The sequence below is a fragment of the Lytechinus pictus genome, chromosome 2, assembly GCF_037042905.1.
Source record: "Lytechinus pictus isolate F3 Inbred chromosome 2, Lp3.0, whole genome shotgun sequence".
In the NCBI taxonomy this organism is placed as follows: domain Eukaryota; kingdom Metazoa; phylum Echinodermata; class Echinoidea; order Temnopleuroida; family Toxopneustidae; genus Lytechinus; species Lytechinus pictus.
The window spans coordinates 55,465,989-55,489,758 of NC_087246.1; the positions used below are offsets into that span (position 1 = coordinate 55,465,989).

The following is a 23,770-nucleotide window of genomic DNA, read 5'->3' on the forward strand; positions in this document are numbered from 1 at the left end:
CGATTAATCGCTCAATGAAATGACCAATCAAGATCATCGTTGCATGCACATTTCGCTCTTTTGATTGAATAGGAACCAATAAGAATTGCTCTTTCAAATTAGTGATTAATCTGTAACCATTATGGGGGGGGGGCAAATTTATACTTTTAATCGTACGAGTCGCCATCATCATCTTCACCATTATCATCCTCACTACCATCATCACCATCTTCATCTGTTTACTTCTCCTTGTCATCATCATCTGCCTGGTCATAAGATTTATTGCCTACATCATTGTCACCTCCATCACCACCATTATCATAACTCATCATCATCACCACCACCACCATCATCACCGTCATTATCATCCTCATCTTCATCACCATCATCTTCATCACTATCATCATCACCCTTATCACCTTCATCATCCTCATCACCATAACCCTCATTATCATTACCATCATCATCATCATCATCCTTACCATCATCATCATCATCACAATCATGATCACTATGTGTATCATCTTCACCACCATCATCTCCATCTTCATCTGTTAACTCCCAGAAACCACCATTTCTCATTCACCGCCATCCAAATTATTCAAATCACTAATGTCAGTTTCTCCAATATTTTCCTCCTAATCTTCATCACCATCATCATCACCATTGTCCTTGCTTACCAGGACCCCGGGAAGATATATATTTATGGGGGGTGCTGATTTAAAAACAAAAAAAGTTTTTAATACAAAATGGAGGTCATTTTGGTCCAAAGAAATTTGACAACCCCCCCAATAAGGGTTTCACTACAAAATGAAGGCCATTTTTGCTTGGCTCCATTTTGCCACACGCAGAATTACAGGGGTGCTGCCTATGGAGAATAATACGCAGCATCCCAGGAAAAATATTGGCGGTGCTTCAGCACCCTCGGCGCCCCCGCTTCCCAGCGCCATGTCGCCTACCTAACAGGATAAAAAAATTGAATATACACCAAATTCATTTTCATATCATTTTATTTCCATCTTGAATATATAAATATATACATATATGTGGAAACAAGCTCAAGTATCCAGCATATTTTTTTTTCTTATTGTCATATATTCTTTAAACAAAACTTGTTTTTGCCAAAAAAAAGCAAAATAAATACATTTTATCATGATTGTAGTACCGTTCATTTTTACAACCATGGAAAAATGATAGCACAATGCTACTAAATATGAGATTTCTAAACTAAAGATTTGTTAGGCATCAAGATCTAATAAACCAATTTTGCATATTAAGTGTAAAATGTATTTTAATAGGAAATATATGTTGAGATAATCTTTTTCCCCCAACAGAAGCAAAAATAAGTTCATCAGATACAAAGGCTATTGTGTATAACTGGCACATAACAATCATAATATTACTCAATTAACATTGACAGAGCCATATCTAATGAGAGCTTCTAACTCCAAAAAAGTTTTTTTTTCTACCTTTATTTATTGTATCAAAAGGCATGCAATTATCCTTTTCAATCACTATTATTTAAATGTTATCTAATCGTTTTTCTTTTTATGATTGATTTTTTAAGCGTACAATGTACTTACAATTTCAGGTTAGTAAAGTATTACAAAGTAAAACAAGTTTTACCATATCTATTATAATAAAATAATCATAATTTCTTTACATATAATTGTTTCATTTAATGAAATAAACATGCAAATAACAACATAAAAATATGATTAGTATTGTCTTTGAATATATAATATAGCACAGTTATGTGAAAGCACAGCCAAGGCTACACATAGTGAAATAATTCACACTATTTACACTTGCATGTGGAATGAACAGTGCCCTAGTTATTAGTAGTAAGTAGGCAAGCAACATATCAACAAGATTTTGATTAATATTTTCTTATGCAACTTGGAATCCATGATCATTCACGAGGCCTAGAGATATTACAGGCAAGACACCGTTGTATTGCATTAGTGTCTGTGTAAATGGAAGATACGATCATGTTTATTCCGTACTTCATTTTGAAAATGTTGTGGCAGAATAAGAAATACTGTCCCAAGTGAGAAATATCATTTGTACCTCAATCTGCGGCAGATGAATGTTTTACCTTTCAAAAAGAATACCTCACCATCACCATATCTCTTAAAGCAATATTACCATTATTAGCACTGCTGGAGGATTTGATTTTAAGAAACATCCATATGCCAAGTTATATAACAAACATAAATTATGTAATGCACATTACCTCATGGTGAGCTCGTTGTCTTATTCTCCATGTATGTGTGTGTATTTGAGTTTTGTCAGACGTGTATTCAATCAGATATGATTATTTACGTCTGGGACTGACCTTTAACGTCACATTCCGAAAGACGTGACCAGGGCTCGAACTTCTGCATCAATTTGTAACTTCCCCACTGCTTGTATTATAGGCGCATGCCACAACGCCCATGCCGAATATAACATTCTATGGCTGAATTGAAGGCTATCATTAGGACAGAGAGTAAGCTGGCACAATTTTGTGACAACTATCTCCAGAAAGTTATTTTTAAAACTATGGGATCAGGGTAAGATATACTACCCCCAAGCAAAGCTGGAGATTACAATATGCCTTCAAATTTTGATAAATACCTTTTAATGATACCTCACTGTCAATAATGAGAAATGACATTTCTATTCTAATGGGAAACATATATTTGTTTCCATGCCCACAACATACAGTAGTATAAATGTTTTGATCTTCATCAATGGAGATGTATTGCATAGTGCATGCTAGGCTGCCAATTATTCATAACATTAAAACAAAAAATTTTCTCATCTTTTTGAGTACCATTTGCAAACAAAAGTTGACCTCAATATAAACAATGTGCAGTACGGGCTGGTCATTTGGAAGAATAAATAAGTCTTTAAAAAGGACAAAGATAAGGCTCAATGATAGAGAAAAATTAACCACAAAAGAATCAATATCAACATGGAACAGAAAAAAAAAAATATATAAATCAACAAATGAACTGACATGGAATGACTATTGTAAGTACTGATCATTAAATATATTTTTTTGTAGTAATTGACTACTTGGAAGTAAACAAAGTACACACAAACAAAGTGAGTGAATATTCAACATCATAAAAGAAATAGGAAAGGGGATAAAGTAGGGGCAGAGCATTGCCTTGAATGAAAAAAAAGTTTTAAGATGAACAGTAATTATGACTGTACAAATATATTAATATACTCATGTTAACAATTATTATAATATATTATTTGAACATATATTTAGGATGTATTAATATTCTGTATTTGTCTGCTTAGGGGGATTCTAGCTTTCTTATCTTGCTGAGTAGAAGCATACATTTCGACATTATGCGGACAAGATTAAATACATGAATACTACCAAAACATGTTATTTTAACCTTTCTACTTGTTTGATGGTTGCGCTGTCTGGCTATCAATCTATCATGCGATAATTCGGTAATCATCTACTACAAATGAATTTATCATATTTATGAAAGTACTTTATGGGCACTTACTTAAAAATATATAAAATTGCCTAAGAAATAATACAACATTATCAAAGCAATATACTCTTCTTCTCAATAGCAACATTATACTATAATCATTTCCAAAGCACTGAATTTCTTGCAATACATGATTTCCTCAAAACGGTGAATTTTGCATAGATATAGAACAAATTCATATATATCATTTTCCTAATAACAACTGTAATTACCCCCAACTAACTTTGTTATCAATTCCACAAAGTCCATCACATTAGCAAATCAAAAATACACACATAATTTTCCCAAAGAAAGCTCTCAATTTATATAGCACTTTATCCAGATGATACAAACCTCAACTATATTACAATACGATTATGAACTAACAAATGATATATTCCATCATAAATCAACAAAAATATAAATGTTTGCACAGTTCTAAGTTGCCTTTTCCATCTTTAAGAAGTCCACAACATATTTTATGAAACAAAATTGTTGAGTTGGTGCATAATTAATTCTGAGAATGCAAATGGATACCGCAGTTCCAAAAGGTACTATCTATCTTTGTTAATTTAGATAAAAACACACTTTTAACCATATTATCACAGGTATCTATGACAAAATAAAAATATTAACCAACCCAAAGATTTCTTAAGATTTCATGGGAGTGTGTATTTCTAACAGAATCTCTAAAAACCTGAGATTAAGCTCTTGTTCACAGACAAGTATATACCTGAACAACAGCCTAATATCAATAAGTACATTTCTTAAAAAGTGGACTAGTACCTTCTGAGACCAAGCTTTTCACATACAGAAAAGGTTGATATCTGGACATGAGAAAAACTCAGCTTTTTCACATCAATAGTGATTTATCATTATCATTATAAATATTACCATATACCCCTATTATCTATGAGTATATTTCAAAACACTTTCTTTTGTGTACCAATCATCAATAAATATTGTTCTATTCCTCTCAACTGTACATGATTTTGTGCAATTATCTTTGTGCATATAAAAAAATGGCACATCTTCCTTATATATAATCTGTAATGCAATTTCATCGCTGCTTTTTATATTTTGCATGAAACAATAACAAACATAGGTGACTACTGCGTTTTCTCTTGGAATGTATATATTTACTGACAACAACCAATTAAAGACAAAGTTATATTACTTTATCATAACATAGACATGTCTAGTAAGAGATTCAGCAATTATCCTCAATTTTCAATCTTTGTGGTCAAAAGGCAGTTGAACTGCACACAGAAACAGGTATAATGGGGCTGCACTTGTCTGGAATGAATGTTACAACCACACTTTTCAGATATTTCTTGTCATTCTGAGAGCAGAGGTAAGATATTCTTCACATTCTTCATATCTGATGTTTACCCTTTCCAAGAGCTGGGGCCCATTTCGTTAAGGACTTGTAACTGTTGTAACTTTGCCATTATTGCAATTACCATGGACACTTTGATTGTGATTGGCTGCTGGACTATGTTGCCATGGTATTTGCCATTATGGCAAAGTTACAACAGTTGCAAGTCCTTTATGAAACAGGCCCCTGGTGTTTACTTTACCGCTCCCAAATAGAAATATTCCCATGTAATGCAAGAGGGCAGGGATGACCAATTATTCAAACATGATCTTGACATTTCATGTCCATCTTCACAATTTCAAACATATTCTACACACTTCAAATGGTAATGGAAAACATTCACATTTCTCAGTTTATTCCATCATAAAGATATTGCAAATAAAAAGTATAATCCATTCTATATTTTGACTATCTATGTATATAATTCTACAACTGAGATATAACTAGTAATACTAGAAAGACTATTTACTCACAGTTCCAACAATCACAGGTGGTACATAAATCAAAATGGCGAACAATGCAAGATGATGGTTATTACAAATACATTTGCATATCACTTCAACCCATAAGGTTAGTCACATTCAGTTGAACAACTTTACACAAATGTACATTACAAATGTTAAGTTCGACCATCTTTGACAAATTGATATACAATCTCCATCTCAATCTAACCTCTCCATTTTAAGATGATGACTTAACAAAAGTTTGAAAGACAATAGTTTGATCATTACTATTTCAAATGTTGACGATGGAAGGCAAACGAGAAGAGACTACAATTCACAAAGTTTCACAACGCATCTTATCGGTGGTTGTCAGTGACAAATCAGCTCTCAGCCAATCAGATGCAAGGATTTCAGTAGCTTATAATGGATAATAAGTGAGAGTCATTGACAAAGCTCATCATGAAAAGCTTCCCTGGTGATTGAATGAGATGCGAGGCTAAAAAGCAGTCTCTTTATCTTTTGATTTTTCATCCTCGACGGAGAATTGGACATCTTCTGGTGAACTCTTCCTATCGCTATCACTGGTCGACGGCATCACGACCTCATATTGGACTGGTTCAGCAGCAGCAGCAAAAGCATCGGTTCCAGTTTCAATAGCATCTTCTTCTACGGAACATAAATTACAAGAGATTATTAGTCACAAGATCAAAGAAAAATTAATATGAGAGCACTAAGCATATTGAACGAGAATGACAAAAACATTCATATCAGCAACTTGAATGACATTACTTTCAACATGACACACAGATACATTTTACAATTCACTCATTTCCTAATTCTAGGTGAGATAACATTAGCCAACCACAGACACATCATATTTTACAGAAAGCACATTATTTCTATTCTATGCAACAAACATCAATAGCTGTAACTTTACTGACTGAAAAAGCAACATTGAGTTTACATTGAGTATACAACATACACAATGTGACAAAACTGCAGCTTGCGGAACACAATACAGATACTATTGACTAGCATACTGGATGAGAGAGCTTATCAACTTCCTTCTCATACAAGTGTACTTTCTAACAGGATGTTCAAGGCAACATAAAAGGGAATTCTTTCCTAGCGTTGTAGCAGCGACTAACGGAGAAACCACAGGAAACTAACTTTTCCTGCATTTGTTTTGGGTGGATATTGTCCTACTTGAAGTATCTTCATAAAGTATTGTGTTCTATGTAATAAATGCATTCATTGGCTTTACCTTGCATTCAATAAACTTTGCATTTCAACTTCATGCAATACTTACCTATCTTTCTAGGGGTTTTCAGCAATTCAACTAAATTAAAAGATATTCTGAATATCATTTGATATGGTCACGAGTAAAGTGAAATTTTGGTCCATATAATCCAAGCTGACTTTGGCTATTGCTCTAGTGTTAAGTCACCTTTAGTGTTGGATAGAAAGACATCCTACTCAGTGAACTTAAATATATTCACTCTCAAGTCTTCGATATGATTCATTATCTAAATGAGATGTGCAAAAAGTAACCACTATCAGATATTGCATACTACCCCTGATGAATAAAAAAATCAATACCAATATACCTCCCAATAAGATATCATTTATATTCCCCATGCAGACTACTTTCATGAACTGACTGCCTAACAATAATGTATCATTACATTCAATAATTTTGATATATGTGAATGGTTACGTTGCAAATTGTTAGTTTGTCCCACAAGAACTGATTTCTGTTAATTTTAATTATTAGATGCATCATGCAGTTAGTAAAGCAGTGTCACCAATACAAGTCATCATCCAAATGCCATGCAATAACCAAATAGCAGTGTAAGTTGTGATATAAGATATGGATTAGCTAAAATACACGTTCATTCACATTGATTAATACTTGTAAACATCACTGGATTTTATTTGACTTGTGCATAACTGTCACTTAAGTCGATAATCACAAAAGTCAGTCATTTGTTTCCAGTCCTGGGAAATTTTGGCATAGCTGAGGTTGACTTAACAGTGTGTTAATGGGGGATTTAGGAGGGGGGAGGGAACTCTGTTGAAAATTAAAAGTAAAACCTATAATCCTCTTGATAGGTAAGAGAGTCTTGTTGCAGATCTCTCTGCACTTTGAATGCTCCATCTATGAAGTTAGAATTAGTCTCTAATATCTTTTTTGGCAACAAAAGCAAGGAGAAAGAGAGTGGCGAGACAAACTGGGGAAAGAAGAATAGAATTGAGATAGAGAAAGATAGAGAGAGAGAGAGTAAGGGAGGGGTGGGGACGAAGACAAGAGAACCTACAACTCCACGATACCTGAATACTTTTGTTGATTAAATTCTGAGTGTTTGAATATGTACGAATCAAGATTAGTAACACTAAAATACATCCTGTTGATGGAGCAGGAATACGTCCTATCCTGGGTATGCACTTACTGCCGTTCGGAGTCGTTGCCGATTTGGTGCTGAAGGTAATTCCCTGATCGCTGTCCGCACTTGGCGTATGAGGGGTGATGACTATGGAGGGAGGAGGCCCTGTTAAGCTTTTCCTGGATAAATCTGTTCACATTGAGCATGTGAACACAGCCCAAATAAGACGTAATAAAGGTGCATGCGACATATGATGGAAAATGAAACAATTGCAAAGAAAACAAAATGCATGCAAGTTAGATTGATATTTCACAGAGAAAATCAATTTTCAAAATCTCATCAACAAATGAACTCCAGGGGCTGTTTCACAAAGATTTAAGTGTCACTTTAATAAAGTCATGCTTAAATTCAGACGAGCATATGATACTTAACGTGCAATCTTATTGATTATTACGCAGTTGTGTGCGTCGTCTGGACACGATTTTGCCAATGCAGTGATGCGTTTTATATTGCACCCAACTTAACATTCAATCTAAGCCATATTTAAATCTTGGTGAAACACCCAAGGCAAAGCAAATTAATCTAAGTTCTATGCATGATAAAACAATGTAGCAGCAAGACAATGTTTTTTTTTTTATAGCATTTCACCTTTACTTTTCAACAACTCCCATGATGGTTTGACTTTCAAATAAAAAAAAGTAAAACAAAACATTGTGGTGTGTGAAGATCAGCACTCGACATAAAGCATCCGGAAATGTCGAACATGTACAATCATCTGTATGCAACACATATCCATGTACTATATTTCACTAAAATTTGGATGGCCGGTAATTTGTCGGCATTCAACAAAACCGCCCTATCAGATTATTTTGAGGAAAAATATCATTTTTGAATTTTTTAAAAATAAATCAAAGCAGAAGTTCTATTCCATATGTGGCGCAAATTCTAAACATTATTTGAAGAATTTCTTCAGCGATTTTCACTGACTGATAAGCTCCCAGCCAATAAGAGACAAGGATTTCAAGTATAAAAAATACTGATGAAACATTCTTCAGGATTAATGCAACTCTATCTCCCATCACCTTTGTTGCTGGAAGTGTTAGCAAAAATATTTCGTTGCAAAGGTGACTCGAGAAACACAAAAGTCCCAGCAAATCTAAATGTTTTTTTCAAAAGAGAAGGATGCATTTTCATAACTAACCAGCAGAACTAAAATGCTCATGGTCATAGAGTCAAATATATTAGTAAAAAGAAAATGCAGCTTGTAACATAAAGCAGCCAAATGTTGTGAATTTCAGAATTGTAAACTAGGGTTTTGGTTTAGTAATTATTCAATGAAGAATGCAACTCAAGGTTAAAATGATATATTATATTACTGCCTTTCTGCCTCTAAAAAAATCATAAGAGATGATTGATATTAAGCACCTAGGTAATGCTTTCTTCACAGTATGGTAACTATGAATTTCATCTTTTTGCTTAAAAGAAATTAGAATATACATATATATATTTCTTGTTATTAAGAAAAATAAAGAAAATATTGCCAATTGAGAAACTGGGTTTGTAGCCCCAAAATTGTGAAATAAAGAACATAACATGGAGCTCCCACTCTTTTCCTAGCTATGGCTTTCTTGATTTCAATTCATTTGTGAATTCTGTAATGAAGAAGATAACTCCATTCATTTCCATGTTAAAATAGATGCCAGATAACAATTGGTCAAGAAAATAAAATCTCTCGTATTACTTCTGGAATTTATTTACATCGCCTATCACTGGCAGCTCGTCTGACATACCTTTAGGTTGCTTATCTAGGTTGTTCCCACTGCGGCTCTTGAACATGTTGCGAAGGTGGGACCCGGAGCGCTTGCGACCGTTGCCCTTTAGAGTTTTGTTCATTCGTATCTTCTTTGTCTTGTGTCGATGCAGGATTTGAAGGCTACGTTCTGCAAGAGGTTGGTGTGCTTTGTCCGTTACCTCCTCCTCATCGGGCAAGAAATAACGGGACTGACGTACGGTGTGCTGAAGGGTTAAATCACAAGAAAAATTAATTATAAGTGTAAAGCTACATAGATGACTAATGGTTAGATACGCTATTTTATTCATGAGTCCACTGTTTTGAAGAGTGGACTCATGAATAAAATTAGTGGACTCATGAATAAAATAGCGTGCATAACCACGGCAACAGGCGTCAATTTGGCGCACTGTGACAAAAGCGCGCATCGGCGTTGGAATTTTTTATACATGCGCCCGATACGTGCTAAATTAAGCGTAATTTATACAGGAAATCTGCATAAACCATGGACTCAACCGTGGGTTTTCAAAACCACCTTTGTGAACTTGGACCTTTGGGTCTCTGGTCCAAAAAACAGGTCCAGGTTGTGCCACGAGGGACTGGAAACCATAATAATTCACGTCAAATTTTCTACATTGAAAGACAGATAAAGTACTTACAACTTTACGGGGTCTGTAAGCGCTCTTCTTGAAGGCATCTAGTTGATTTGAAAAGGATGATTTCCTACGTCTTGGTATTCCTTCCTGTGCTTCGTTTTCTGCACTTTCTAGTCCTAGAGGCTGTCCAATTGTTGGATCCGATACATTTGGCGTAAGAAGAGAACTGGTAACGAGAAAGAAAATAAAGTTTAATCGTTCGTGCATTTCATGATACATGCGCCTCAAACGTTCATTAACATGGAAGACCTACTTAACATTGTAAGTCAATAACTTATTTCTACATCTATAGCACAGATCATGCAAAGTGAAAAATGAAATAAAAATAAATGAACAATGAATCCCAATTTTTGGCTCTTAATATTTACAACAACTGAAATGAATGTTTGAAGTCGGTAACACAAATCTTAGTGAACAATCGTAGGATTGATTTCAATGATTGATTGTACATTTGTCATTGCATTTTTCAGTGCAATACCATATTTCATTGATTTACTAAATTCTTAATAAATGTTTACTTTCATAGCCTTGAAATCAACTCAAAGTTTTACCATTGTTTTAGTCTCCATTTCAATCCAATTAATATTTGAATTTTTAATTGTCTAATATTCATCACTATTAAATATTGTATTTACATAGTGTTTTTTAAATTCTATTTTATCATATTTAATGAATTTTTATGTCCACTTGCTCTTTAAAATTATTCATCATCTATGTATGATGGGGGGGACCTAAAGCTACGCACTTTGTTTCCAAACAATAAAAAACCATCCCAATTTTACTATTTCAACAAATATCTTTCACTAATTTGTGGCAAACATTATAAAGATCATTAACCAAGAAGAAAATATCGCAAAACTCACTAATACGAAAATCCCGCCGTGTTTTCCGAACACCTCTTGATTTCGCCACCCAATGTAGAAGGGGTCCTAAAGCTACACACTCGATTTATCATGCAAAAAAATAGTATTTCCTGTGCCTCAATTTCTAAAATATATTCATATTATTAGAGGATAAAATGAAATTTAAGCCAATATAACTCAAAAATTCCAAACAGTTGTTGGTTTTCTCTGCATTTAGAGATTTACTGAAGCCTCTGTAGAAAAAATTGAATAGGAATCGTTCGCCACTCTGCAGTCAGTTTCACACACAGAGTGCGCATTTGCTATTAAAAACTGTATGCGCGATGAGTGGTGCGTAGCTTTAGGACCCGCACAGCTTTAGGACCCTCTACCATACATCACAAATCCTTACATGTACCTGTTTAGATTGTAATTGTTGCTTTTACCCATGTATGACTCGTGAACATTTTATTGTAAAACATGGTAATCTCAGCCTTTTGGCTGTGTAACATGTATTGTTTATACAAAATAAACCATGATTGAATTGAATTGAATTTACATTAAAATATGCAATTAATCATAATCATCTGATCTAAGATTGATTACTGTGCTTTGTGTCACAGAGCAAAGGGAGCAAAGAAAAATTCTCTTCCTGTGGTGATTACCTTTCACTTTGATTTCTAGGTAGGAGTTCCGCAGTTGAAGGCGATAGATGAAATTTATTTTCTTCAATCAACTCCCGAGCCTCCTTCTCTTTCAGTCGCTTGTAGACGTCAAGGATTTGGTAGTTGCTGCTCTCTTTTTGCTCTCTCACCAGTATTTTCTCAAAGAATTTACGGTTGACATCTTCCCACCTGAACAGGCATATTCAGAAAAGAGTTAGATTGATAAATTTTCATATATGCTCAAAAATAATAGAAAGATCTAGATTTAGATTGATCTAGATAAAAAGGCTCCATCCTCCCACCTGAACAAAAATATTCAGAAAAGAGTTAGATTGATAACTTTTCATATATGCTAAAAAATATTCATAGAAAGATCTACATTTAGATTGATCTACATCAAAATGCTCATGAATATTCAAAGAAAATTTACATTGATCTACATCAGTAATGCTTGTGGATATTCATAGAAGAGTTACATTGATCTACATGATTAATAATTATGAATATTCATAGAAAAGTTATATTAATCTACATCATTAATGCTTATGGATATTCATAGAGAGATATATTGATCTACATCATTAATGGATATTCATGGAGAATTATATTAATCTACATCATTAATGCTTATGGATATTCATAAAGAGCTATATTGATCTATATCATTAATGGATATTCATGGAGAATTATATTGATCTACATCATAAATGCTCATGGATATTCATAGAAGAGTTGGATTTCTCTTTGTCATTCATGCACATGAATATTCATAGTCCTTTAAGTCCTCCTTACTTTTGAATACTAATTACTTTTCTTGTTGTTTCTCTCTCTTCTTACCATTGCCTTCTTAAAACACCTAAAAAGTAAACAAAGTTGCTGGAGGCTTGCCAAACATGGCAACAACTAATATATGAAATTTTGATTTTAAGTATTGAAGCTTATTTATTATAAACTGGTGAAAGAAAGACCTTGTCACCAGGTCCATATGAAAAAAGGGATCATACATGTACATTTGAATCAATTAGGTGCATTACACATGTGAGTAATTACCATAGTAATTATCATAATCATTATTTTACCATCCTTATGATGCAAAAGAAAAGCCAAATTTACCTTTCTTTGAGTGAATGATGACCATGGTGACCAACTATATCCTCAACGCCTGCCATTAGATGACTATTAAACTGGGGAAATGAGAATCAATCATCACAAAGTTCATCAACTTCACGGGCTAGTATATGGTTCTCTTTTACAAAGATTCATTATTATAACAAATGCACAATTTCTATAACAAGTTTACTATCAGCCAATCGAAAGTGAAGGATTTCTGTAGCTTTTTAATAAACCGTTATTGCACATTTGTTATTATAACAAGTTTTATGAAACATAACCCAAGTTTTGGTGGAAGCAAAGCCTCCTGACCCAAAACCTTCAGTGCAAAGTGATCTCTATAATCCATATATACATTTTCGCCGGTTGCTAATTCAGGTGTTTAAGCTGTGTGAGTTTTCACAGAGAAATGTATGCCTCCTGGCCATTTGACACAAATTACATTTTACTGATGGGTAATGAGCATTTTGGGTTAAATATTGCATGTTTTGTCTATGTGTGTCTAATATCTACTATTAAACCCATTGCTTACTGAACACTGTAGCCCCAGTGTAGTTCAAAGTACAGGGGAGTATTATAATCCAGTATAAGACACCTTTATAAGAAGGAGGAAATCTTTTTATTTATTTCAGTTTTTTGCATTTCACATTCAAATGACCAACTGAGAACGATAAACTATAGCATATCCAATGAGGCACTACCAAATAAGGAACACACTTAAGCCATTTTACTGACTTAAATAGAGAAATTACAAAAAGTAAACTTCAGTCACAATACAGTGATTTTGAGAAAATTTCTATGATAAAAAAAAAATCAGAAATGTGATAAAGTGTTAATCTGCTTTATTATAGGAATTATGAAATGTGGCTTGACTGCTTTCAGAATCTAAAGATCTTACTGATTATTTATGCCCCATAATCTCATAATGGCCAAAAGTAACTTACATTCTTTTGCTTCATAACCCTAATAATAAACAAAAACAGAAATAAAACATTTACATAACATGTGTTATGTCCTTTTTCATAAAATCTTCACCCACAATATAATTGCTATTTTGGTTCTCAAGCATTCTTCTAGCAAAATAATATTGAAACAGTAATATCTATATTTTTATCATTAATAGTGCACTATCAGTGTTAATATTGCATGAAATACAGAAATTAAATAAAATTTTGCAAGATATTATCCTGAGCACAAAAAATGTGAATTTTCTCTTTATGCAGTACTCACCCTCTCGTAAATTTCTTCATTCATAGTTGGTTTGCGCTTCTCTGCTTTTTGGATATGAAGAAAGTTTACAAGTGGTTTGATCGTAATACCCTGATTTAGACAAGAAATAAGAAGAAAGGAAATTAATCACCTTTGAAAACTGATACTATGATTGGACCATTATTAATTAAATTAATAAAGAAATTAATCACAAGGTGGATATGATTTGTTATGAAGAAATTTCTTCATTCATAGTTGGTTTGCGCTTCTCCGCTTTTTGGATATGAAGAAAGTTTACAAGTGGTTTGGTCGTAATACCCTGATTTAGACAAGAAATAAGAAGAAAGGAAATTAATCACCTTTGAAAACTGATACTATGATTGGACAATTATTAATTAAATTAATAAACAAATTAATCACAAGGTCGATATAATTTGTTATGAAGAGGGATAAAAGATTCTTCATGAGATTTACTGTACTCTCAAGCAGTGAGGAAAAAGAGTTTTGCTTTCTTCATTCTGTGTCCTCGAGAGGCAAATGCAACAAATTCATAAATCACTAAATTCTGCAAACTCATTTTATTCATTTTAAAACTACTCATCGGAATGACAGATTTTCACAAAACGTATCAATTGATAATGTAACTAGAGATAAACAAACAATATGTAAAATTCCTTGGTACAATGATAGACCAACATTTATCAGGTAACCAATATATCCTCAAGCTGAAGGAATCTGAATAAATATTGTACAAATTAAAACATTTTTTGCCATAGCATTCACTTCTTATGATATACAATGCATTGGTTCCCCTCATATATCAATTACTGCAAACTAATCTGAGAAAACTGGTAAAACCAAACTTGAGAAAGCTGTAACAATCTGCACAAAACCAGCAAACCTGTCTCTCACTGACACTCTTTTCTTTATTGTCTAAACCATATAAGATACATGATACAAATACTATACAAGTAGCTATTTTCATGTATAAATATCATTGTAAAATACTTACCCCTGTGTCAGTTACCTTTTTTTTTTTCATGTTATATTAATATGCATTCATTTCCAACATGAACTTGTCAAAACATTCACTTGAATAATCCTAGGACACACTATGATGATAATGATAATAGGCATTTGTTCTATCAAGACACAATCTATTTCAAGGCGCATTGTTATTATTATTATTATCATTACCCCCGACTTTAGCTCGAGCTGCCTTTCAGCGCTCATGCATTCAAGGAATTAATCCTGCCGGGTACCCATTCACCTCACCTGGGTCGAGTGCAGCACAGTGTTGATAAATTTCTTGCTGAAGGAAAACATGCTATGGCTAGGACACGAACCCCACAACCCTCTGTTTGAAAGGCGAGTCAAGCTAAGCTTATAGTGGCAACCTCTGCAACCTTCTTAAATCGTATAGAAAATACAACTTTTTTTTTTTAACTGATTGCTAGAAATTTTGTTAGGAACTTTTTCTTGTATTTTCTTTGTTAATTTGTATATGACAAAGTTGAAGAAATCAATAAAATGAAAAGAAATCAAATTTCTATTATTTATCTTTTTCTTTTAATTTAAATAGTTATGTATATGACATATAGAATAAGGTCAACCGGTACATGTCGGAAAGAATATGTTCCATATTATCTGCGGCTTGATGGCAGTTTCTTGAAATCAGGATGATCAATAAATACTAAGGCCCGTATTCTGAAGTCAGGTTTAACTTAAACTCTGGTTTAAAGTTGTGGTTTAAGTATGGATAGCCAATTGTTACATAAATCAATAACAGTAGAGATATAATATTTCACCTCATTTGGCTCTCAAATCATTCATAATGGTGTAGGAAGTATAAATAGATGATTGTCTTCACCATCGATGAATCAGGAAAGAGCACAGTAAACATAAGAAACATACAACTTAATAAAAATTTTGACACTTTTGGCTTCCCATAATTTAAGCACAGAGTTAGACCATGGTCTTAGTTAAACCTGACTTCAGAATACGGGTCTAAGTCTTAAAAGTTTTCTTAATTTCAAATGTGTCTTTGTTTTCAATTCATCCGACACTTGAGAGGTAATTAGGAAAATAATTATCACTTTTGATTTCAAGTCATGCATCTATCTTCCCACTGAATACCATAAAAAGAACAGAACGGCCTTGTCATGTATCACAACCCATTCTTTACTATCAAAAAGGAAAACAATCATCTCTTAGTGCAATAGAAACTAGAAGAATATCAATTACACATCAATACAATAGAAACTATTGATGGGGGAGTGATTAGTCTCTAAAGACTACTTCAAAAAGGCTTTAAATCATAAGTCTGTAGAGGGATATACAGTGCGTATCAAAAAAAAGTTTACACTTTGAAAAAGCCCTGGGAATTAAAAAATATACATGTGGGTAATTTTTTCACACATAATCTTGGGTTTGGGTCTCATCTATCCAATGAAAGTAAAAGTTTAGACAGAATGTTACACTTGAGTGAGCACTGTCCATATTTGTAAAGCTCGCAGAAATCTGTTTGCCCAGAAATGCTCGTTTGCACGCTGTGTCAAGGGGAAAGGGCGAAATCAAACTTACCCTGCGAAACATTTCTCATACATTTCCCTTGCACTTTTAGTCACTTGAAATAAAACAGATACATTCAAGCATTTTGTAACAATTTTGCCACCCAAATATTTTAACACTTAGTAAGCACACCCTTTACCCTTTTTGTGCCAGCTGGATCTGAGGACATAACTGAATCTGAACAAAAGTTTATATCAGACATCTCCAACATTTTTTTACTAACCTCTTATCATTTAAAGTGGGTTTACATTTCATTTTTCATTTAATACTTGTTTCTCCACACTTTTCCCAAGCTTGACCAAGATTTACAAAATGAAAATCAAGCCTAAGCCATTTCATGTAAATCACAGCTCAGTGTAAAGCAAATATTGTCACGATGGCCTCGGTGTGTGGGGGAGTGGGGTGGGGCACAACGCACTCTTTGAAGTGTTTTGGGCAAGGAAACAAGTTAAGAAAAGGTAAAAGATATCTTAAAATCAACTTTACTAGCTAAATTCCACATGTTCTACATCATTAAGCTCTACTTTTATTCACATAACGTTTCACAAGTAGTGCTCACTCAAGCGGAAATATTTTTTCGACAGTTATATCGTCATTTGCTTAAATGGATCTTACCAATGTTAAAATGTGAAAAAATCTTCAGGATATTACAAATATATAATTTTACAGGATTTTTTCTAAGTGTAAACTTTTGATACGCACTGTCTATCGTGATTAGTATCAGTAAATCAAAATTCTTACAAGTTTTTGTTAAGTTGACCATTAACTTAAAATGATTCTTGCATGAAAGATTCCCCTTGAATTTAAAACAAAATAGCTATGCAAATTCACAGACCTTTTCCAAATCTTTTGCTTCTGAAGTACATATTTTGGATTTCCTTGACACTCTCGAAAAAAAAAAGTCTCTGAATACTGAGTAAAGATGAATCTCAGTAGGGATTAAATATTTTGGAATCACTCTCTGGCTCACAAAAAAGCCACACATATGAATCCATGATAAATGCCAATTCCAAAATAGACTCACGAATGATACGAAAACACACCCCAGTGTGTAATAACTGCAGGAAACTAAGGGGGCGTTCGCAAGATAATATTTGCAATCAATTACAAATTACGGATGCAAATACATGATTGAAATAACTAACAGGAAATTATTTGAAGTGCTTACTACAAGAAGAATACCAGCAATCAAGCACAAATTTGCAATTAATTGCTAGACTTATGATTGATTTGAGACCCAAACTTGACTCGCAATTGATTGCAATTTTCTTGCAACACCTCATAAGACTGCACTGAATGTAATCATAGCATAATTCAATATATTTCTCACATCACTTTTTCAATTTCCTAACTTCTGTTCCTCTATAAACCTTGAAATATAAACACACACTTGTATAAATAGCTTCTAATTTGCGGATCTAGCTACTTGTTTTTTCCATATATATATATATATATATATATATTTTTTTTTTTTTTGAGGGAGAAGAATTCTTTCCCTATAATTACCTGTATGAAGACAGTGAACATGATGATAACTACCGTTGTAGTGAAGAAAATAGGCTTCGCTCCAATGACTTTTGAGCACAAGAGCGCCACCAACGAGAAAGCAATGGCACCACGGATGCCTCCATACATCATAATGAACTGTGAACGTCTGTTGATTTTGAAAAGTCGGAAGCGATTCAAGACCGTAACCTGTATGACCACACCTAGAGGAAATCAAACATGTATGGATGTGAAAAATATGCTTTACATAGTAATTAACAGAAAAACCCACCAAAAATTTAAAAATGTATTCTACTACTACTACTACTACTACTACTACTACTACTACTACTACTACTACTACTACTACTACTACTACTACTACTACTACTACTACTACTTCTACTACTACTTCTACCACCACCACCACCACCACTACTACTTACTATTACTTCTACTACTACTACTACTACTAATAATAATAATAATAATACAAAGAGTACTATTACTACTACGATTAATACTAGGGAGAAATAAAACTTTGTTTCACAAGACAATGGGGAGAAAACTAGAACATTTCATATTTCATATAATAAAATGCAAAGAAATGGTGAGTGAGTGGTGTCATCAGTTCCCTCATTTGCATACCGACCGGGATGTGCATATAAATGTTTTGTGAAATTAAATGAAACTTTAAATTTCACAACTTTCTTAATTTACATCAAATTTTGATTAATTTTCAGCGTTATGCTTGTTGGATTTTTCTCTTTTTATTCAAATCAACTTATTGTTGGGGTGGACTTGTCCTTTAAAAAAAATCATAAGTTTCTTATTTCACATCCGATTTCGATGAAATTTGCAGTCTTACGCTTGTTTGATTTGTCTTTTTTATTGGGGTGGACTGGCCCTTCGTCCTGCACAGACTTTGTTTGGAGGACCACTTGGTAACAATTAACAGGTGAAGAATTTCTACTGACCTACTGCCCTATACACAGAGCAGAACAGAAGAGTGAAGAGAACAAAGGCAGTGTCCCACTGGTGTGCCTCCTTATTAAGTGATGTAGTCCCCAAGAAGATGAAGATGATGGTCTCGCTGACGCTACTCAACATCTTCAGGAAGTATTTGATGGTGGTGTGCGACTTGGCAGAGATGTTTTGCTCCACGTACGGTTTCATGAACATCGAACACGAGACAATCCTGAAGTAATGGAAGAGAAAAGAAGATTGGATTTAAACCCAAGACAACCATGATGACATGTTGGTTTCAATGAAAAAAAGATACACAAGAGCTACATGTAGAGGTGATTTGTGCCCAAATTGCAAATAAAAGAAAAACCAAAAAAAATCCCAGACAGCTTTTAGCAGCTAAGATACCAAAACCACTGATAAATCAAATATTTATTGAAAGAAAGATTTATGTCACATTTGGCAGACTCATATTATCTGTTAAGGTGCGGTTCTGATAGCAAATTTGCATGCTGGCCTGGGATTGATTAAAAGGGGGAGTTCACTCTGCCATCAATTTGGTTTGAATAAAAGACGATAAACAACAAAAAATATTATTGAAAGTATGGCAAACCCTCTATAAAAAGATATATTTAATAACAGTTATTAATTTTCGAAAATGTTGTTCTTGTTGTATGAGCAGCTGCTGCCCAAATAAGCAATGCAATATATTTCCTTATAGGTGAAGTTCAGCCTGACAAAAAGTTTATTGTACTAAAAAAAAGCAGACAAAATAATAAATATATTGGTGAAGGTTTGAGGAAAATCCATCAAAGAGTATTACAGTTATTATGATTTTTTTTATTTCTGACATCATATATGCTTGCACCACCCCCATGTATCATGAATTGAAAAAAAAATCAATGAAATGTCATTTTCTGTAAAAATTGAAAATGCTTTTTATTGTACCTTCAGTATATCAACAGAAAAATTATTTCACACCCACACCTCAAAGAGAGAAAGAGAAAATAAGTCATTATGAACCATTAACAAAATGAAATTCATTTTATATTACATAACAAATGGGGTAACTGCTCCTACATGATGTCACAAATAAAAAAAAAATAAATAAATTCTAATAACTCTCAATCTTTAATGGATTTTCCTCAAACCTTCACCAATATTTTTTAGTATTTTCCTGGTATTTTTGCAACAAACTTTTCGTCAGGGTGAACTTTCCCTTCAAGTTCATTCATTCATTCATTTTGTATGTTCCATGTCTGAAAGCAGCTTTCTCATAAAGTGTGTATGAAATGAGACAAAACTGAATGTACAGGTAAAATCTATTACATTGTTCTGAGAAAATGTATTCTATGGAATTGATATCACATGAGCGAGTTGCTTGCATGTGACATCACTAACAAAAATCAAGACTTTTGACATATTGTAGCACATTGTTGAATTTTTGCAAAATATAAAATTTTCCCACTTTCCTGCTTTTATCAAACTAACTTGACATGGGGGGGATTTAAAGTTATTAGAAGTTGATGATCAAGTGTTGACTCTCCCATTCTTGAATTTTCATGTAAAAAAAAACATCTTATCAAAAAGTCATTGCCATTCTGCAAAGTATCAAATATCAATGGAAAGACAAAGAGTAAGTACAAATTAATAAAGCAATCAAAAAAAGCTTTATACATAAAAATTACAGTCAAATTATACTTTAATAAGTTTTTTTTTCATGTTTTAACTTCCTTGTTGAGTCAAGAATGGGTTATCACACTATCTACAATTGAACAAGTCCATATATCCTGTTTGTGAGTGAATATGTGAGTTTCATTTTGACCAGGCATTTTTATATATTTGCCACTTATCGCTGGAGAACTGATACTATATATATATAAAATCATATGTGTTTTTCTACCAAGATTTCTATGCAAGGAAAGCAATTAAATCAAGTCATATATGAAATATATCAAGTTATAATCCTAATGCAAACAAAAATGGGAAAGTCCCTTTAAGAGAGATATTCTATGTCCATGGAATGGTCCATTTATATTCACAAAAAACAGCAAATTATATTTTTTGACGCTTAAATCTAAGATGAAGTATTATGATTATGAATATCGATTAATAAACAATATGAAATTGGCACCATATTAAAAAGATTTTGAAATAACAGAAAGTTCTTCATGATAGACAACACGGAGACAAATGTGCCTAAGGCGAAATCCATCCAACCAGAGTTCCAAACTTCCAATACCATTTTAGGTACATGTACACGTATGTAGGTCAAGTGATAGACCTTAGATTGAGCATATAGGTAAGTATACATGTATCCATATTTTAATAAAAGATAATGTACATCAAACAAAAATGTGTATAAATCTACATATTAAAGTAGGTAGGTGTAGGGGAGATAAACACTCTAAACAGAACACTGTAATTTCACATACAGTCCACCTACTTCTGACCGTAGACCAGGGCCCCGTCTTACAAAGAGTTACGATTGATCCGATGAATCGTAACTCTATGGAAATCCATCGATGTCATTTTTTTTTCTACAAAAAATTTGCACAATTTGTATGCAAAGAGAAGCGCAGTGAATTTTCAAGAAAACAATGAATGCATGATAGCTAGAAAATATTTTGAACAAACATGCATAAAAGATGTAGACGTTGCTGGCCATCAATAGTTACGATGATCGGATCAATCGTAACTCTTTGTAAGACGGGGCCCAGATTATAGACATATGACCTTTCAGATAATGAATGCAAATGCATACAGTGAAGACTGACTATTATATCATTCTTTTCAATTCATCATTCCACAACAATGAAAGCAGCACCTAGATTAGGTCTATCCAATCAACCATGACAAATTTGAAATACCCAACAATCTAAAATAACACTATAAGAACAGACATTTTGGGGGCCGCAACTTCAGTACAATACAGTACTGGGCATTTGTGGAAACTGACCATGCACATCAACGAATTGGAATAGTATAGATAATTTAGTTTGCTATATATGCAGAGATCAATTAATTTTGAATAGTACTGCTTACAAAGCAACTTCCTTCTGGCCATAGGATATGTGTCATAGGTACTGACATAGCACCACATGATACTTATTGTACAGACCATTATTCTTTAAAATAGTTTGGAAGCCCCTACATATGACAAATGTAGGTTGAGAGTGTTTAAAAAGCTAGTGGAGCACATAATACACATCAAGATCTAATTAAAATAATGGCAGGATTAAATTTCATATAATTATTACAAATGCCAGTATAAACCTTGAGTTAGAAAATAGGAAATATGGGTTATTAGTAACCATAGACGTAATTTCCTCATCTGTATCCAATATATATCCAAAAGTGTAAAGTGCCATTTACAATACAAAAATTTACATAATACGATTGGTTGCCAAAAATTTTAAGTGGGGGTAGGGGTGGGGTGTTTTGGGTGCTATACGTGAAAATGTGGCGCACATGTTTATGGTGCACACATGTTGGCCTATCTTAATATATGATCCATGCTCTATGTACTGTAATATGCTAAGTACTGTTTATTGTTGAATAAGCCATAAGAAAAAAAATGTTGAGTTTGCATAAAAAGAAACAAGAATTGGGGAGGACCTATTAGGTTAATGTTTTTAGTTTCTGGTTGATCAAGATCGCAACTTGACCTCTCCTCCCCAGGTCAACATAGCATTCTCCCATTCAAGGAGCATTGATTTTTAAAGATAAATACCAGTTGTGGTAACAATCTCAAAATGAGTTCGAACAGAATTTAATGAAATTTCCACCAAAGTGTTTGTATATAAAAATAAAATATGTGCCAAATAGCTCTAGAAGAAAATTGCTGAGAAATGAGCAAAATAAGCACGGAATTCTATCAAATGTAAGGTATTTTTCAAAGCAATATTAAAACACTGTCCCGCATATGCTTTTCTTTGTTAGTGATCATCAGAATTATCGAATTTGAGCTAAGATTTCATGATTTTACAAAGATAAGTTTACATTAATGTACCAAATAATATTTTGACAATTAACTTTGATTTAAAGACTTTCTCATGAAATAATTGTTTGCTGCAACTAATGACTTTTACCTTTAACAGTACTCCTGTGAATATGCATTTACAGTAAGCATATGCATACCTTATATAACACACCTTTTCCAATTAATGCCCTGTGTTTGAGCCTTAAAAATAATCTAAAGTACAGTGTACATGCCTAGAAAAGTACATATGTGTACAAGGGAGGAATTGTGAAAAAAAAGATAAAATGAGATCTGCTTAAATCCTGGAATAGTATGACTGACAACATGTATAAAGGATAATCCATAAATGTTCAAAGTAGGCCTGGGACTTTCAGGTATTTTTGTCTTCGGGTACCCGCTGTAATTTTCGGGCAGGTACCCAAAAATCATGTCGCATGAAATATGACTGGTGGAACAACCCCATAATTGGCTAGAAATACCAAGAAGATAATGCTAATCTAACACTATTAAAAACAAAACACTTTTGTTCATTGAAAAGATCATTTAGATCTAAATAATGTAAAGTTAAGAAACTTGTCGTGGAAAAATTTTAATAGTTTAAACAAGCCGAAATACAGTCAAATATTTGTTAAGCCGAGAAAATTTCCTTTTCCTTTTATTTGATAAATTGTTCCTTCATTGGCAACGTAACGTCTCAATCGCAGGCACGCTCATTGTCTTCGCCATTGCGAAGGATTGCTGCACAAAATTCTATGTTTCTGTCTTTTATGTACTGGTATTTGATCAAATATCGGGGATATTTGTCATATAAAGGGATATTCAAGTCACA

General features: G+C 33.3%; 1 protein-coding gene across 6 annotated transcripts in view; it reads right to left on the reverse strand.

Moving 5' to 3' along the window:
* Positions 1-971: 971 nt before the first annotated feature.
* The window catches only part of LOC129253937 (probable Na(+)/H(+) antiporter nhx-9), a 54,542-nt gene continuing 31,743 nt past the window's right edge, over positions 972-23,770 (reverse strand). For 2 of the 6 annotated variants that reach the window (XM_064095203.1, XM_054892377.2), the window contains exons 5-13: positions 18,971-19,191; positions 18,015-18,217; positions 13,959-14,048; positions 12,732-12,802; positions 11,619-11,807; positions 10,115-10,277; positions 9,457-9,682; positions 7,733-7,855; positions 972-5,948 (exon numbers count right to left, since the gene is read on the reverse strand). In XM_064095203.1, coding sequence (XP_063951273.1) covers positions 5,779-5,948; positions 7,733-7,855; positions 9,457-9,682; positions 10,115-10,277; positions 11,619-11,807; positions 12,732-12,802; positions 13,959-14,048; positions 18,015-18,217; positions 18,971-19,191 — 1,456 coding nt within the window. In that variant the 3' untranslated portion in view covers positions 972-5,778. The remainder of the gene's footprint in view (positions 5,949-7,732; positions 7,856-9,456; positions 9,683-10,114; positions 10,278-11,618; positions 11,808-12,731; positions 12,803-13,958; positions 14,049-18,014; positions 18,218-18,970; positions 19,192-23,770) is intronic. The other 4 variants (XM_064095204.1, XM_054892378.2, XR_010292663.1 and 1 more) reach the window with 3 other exon arrangements.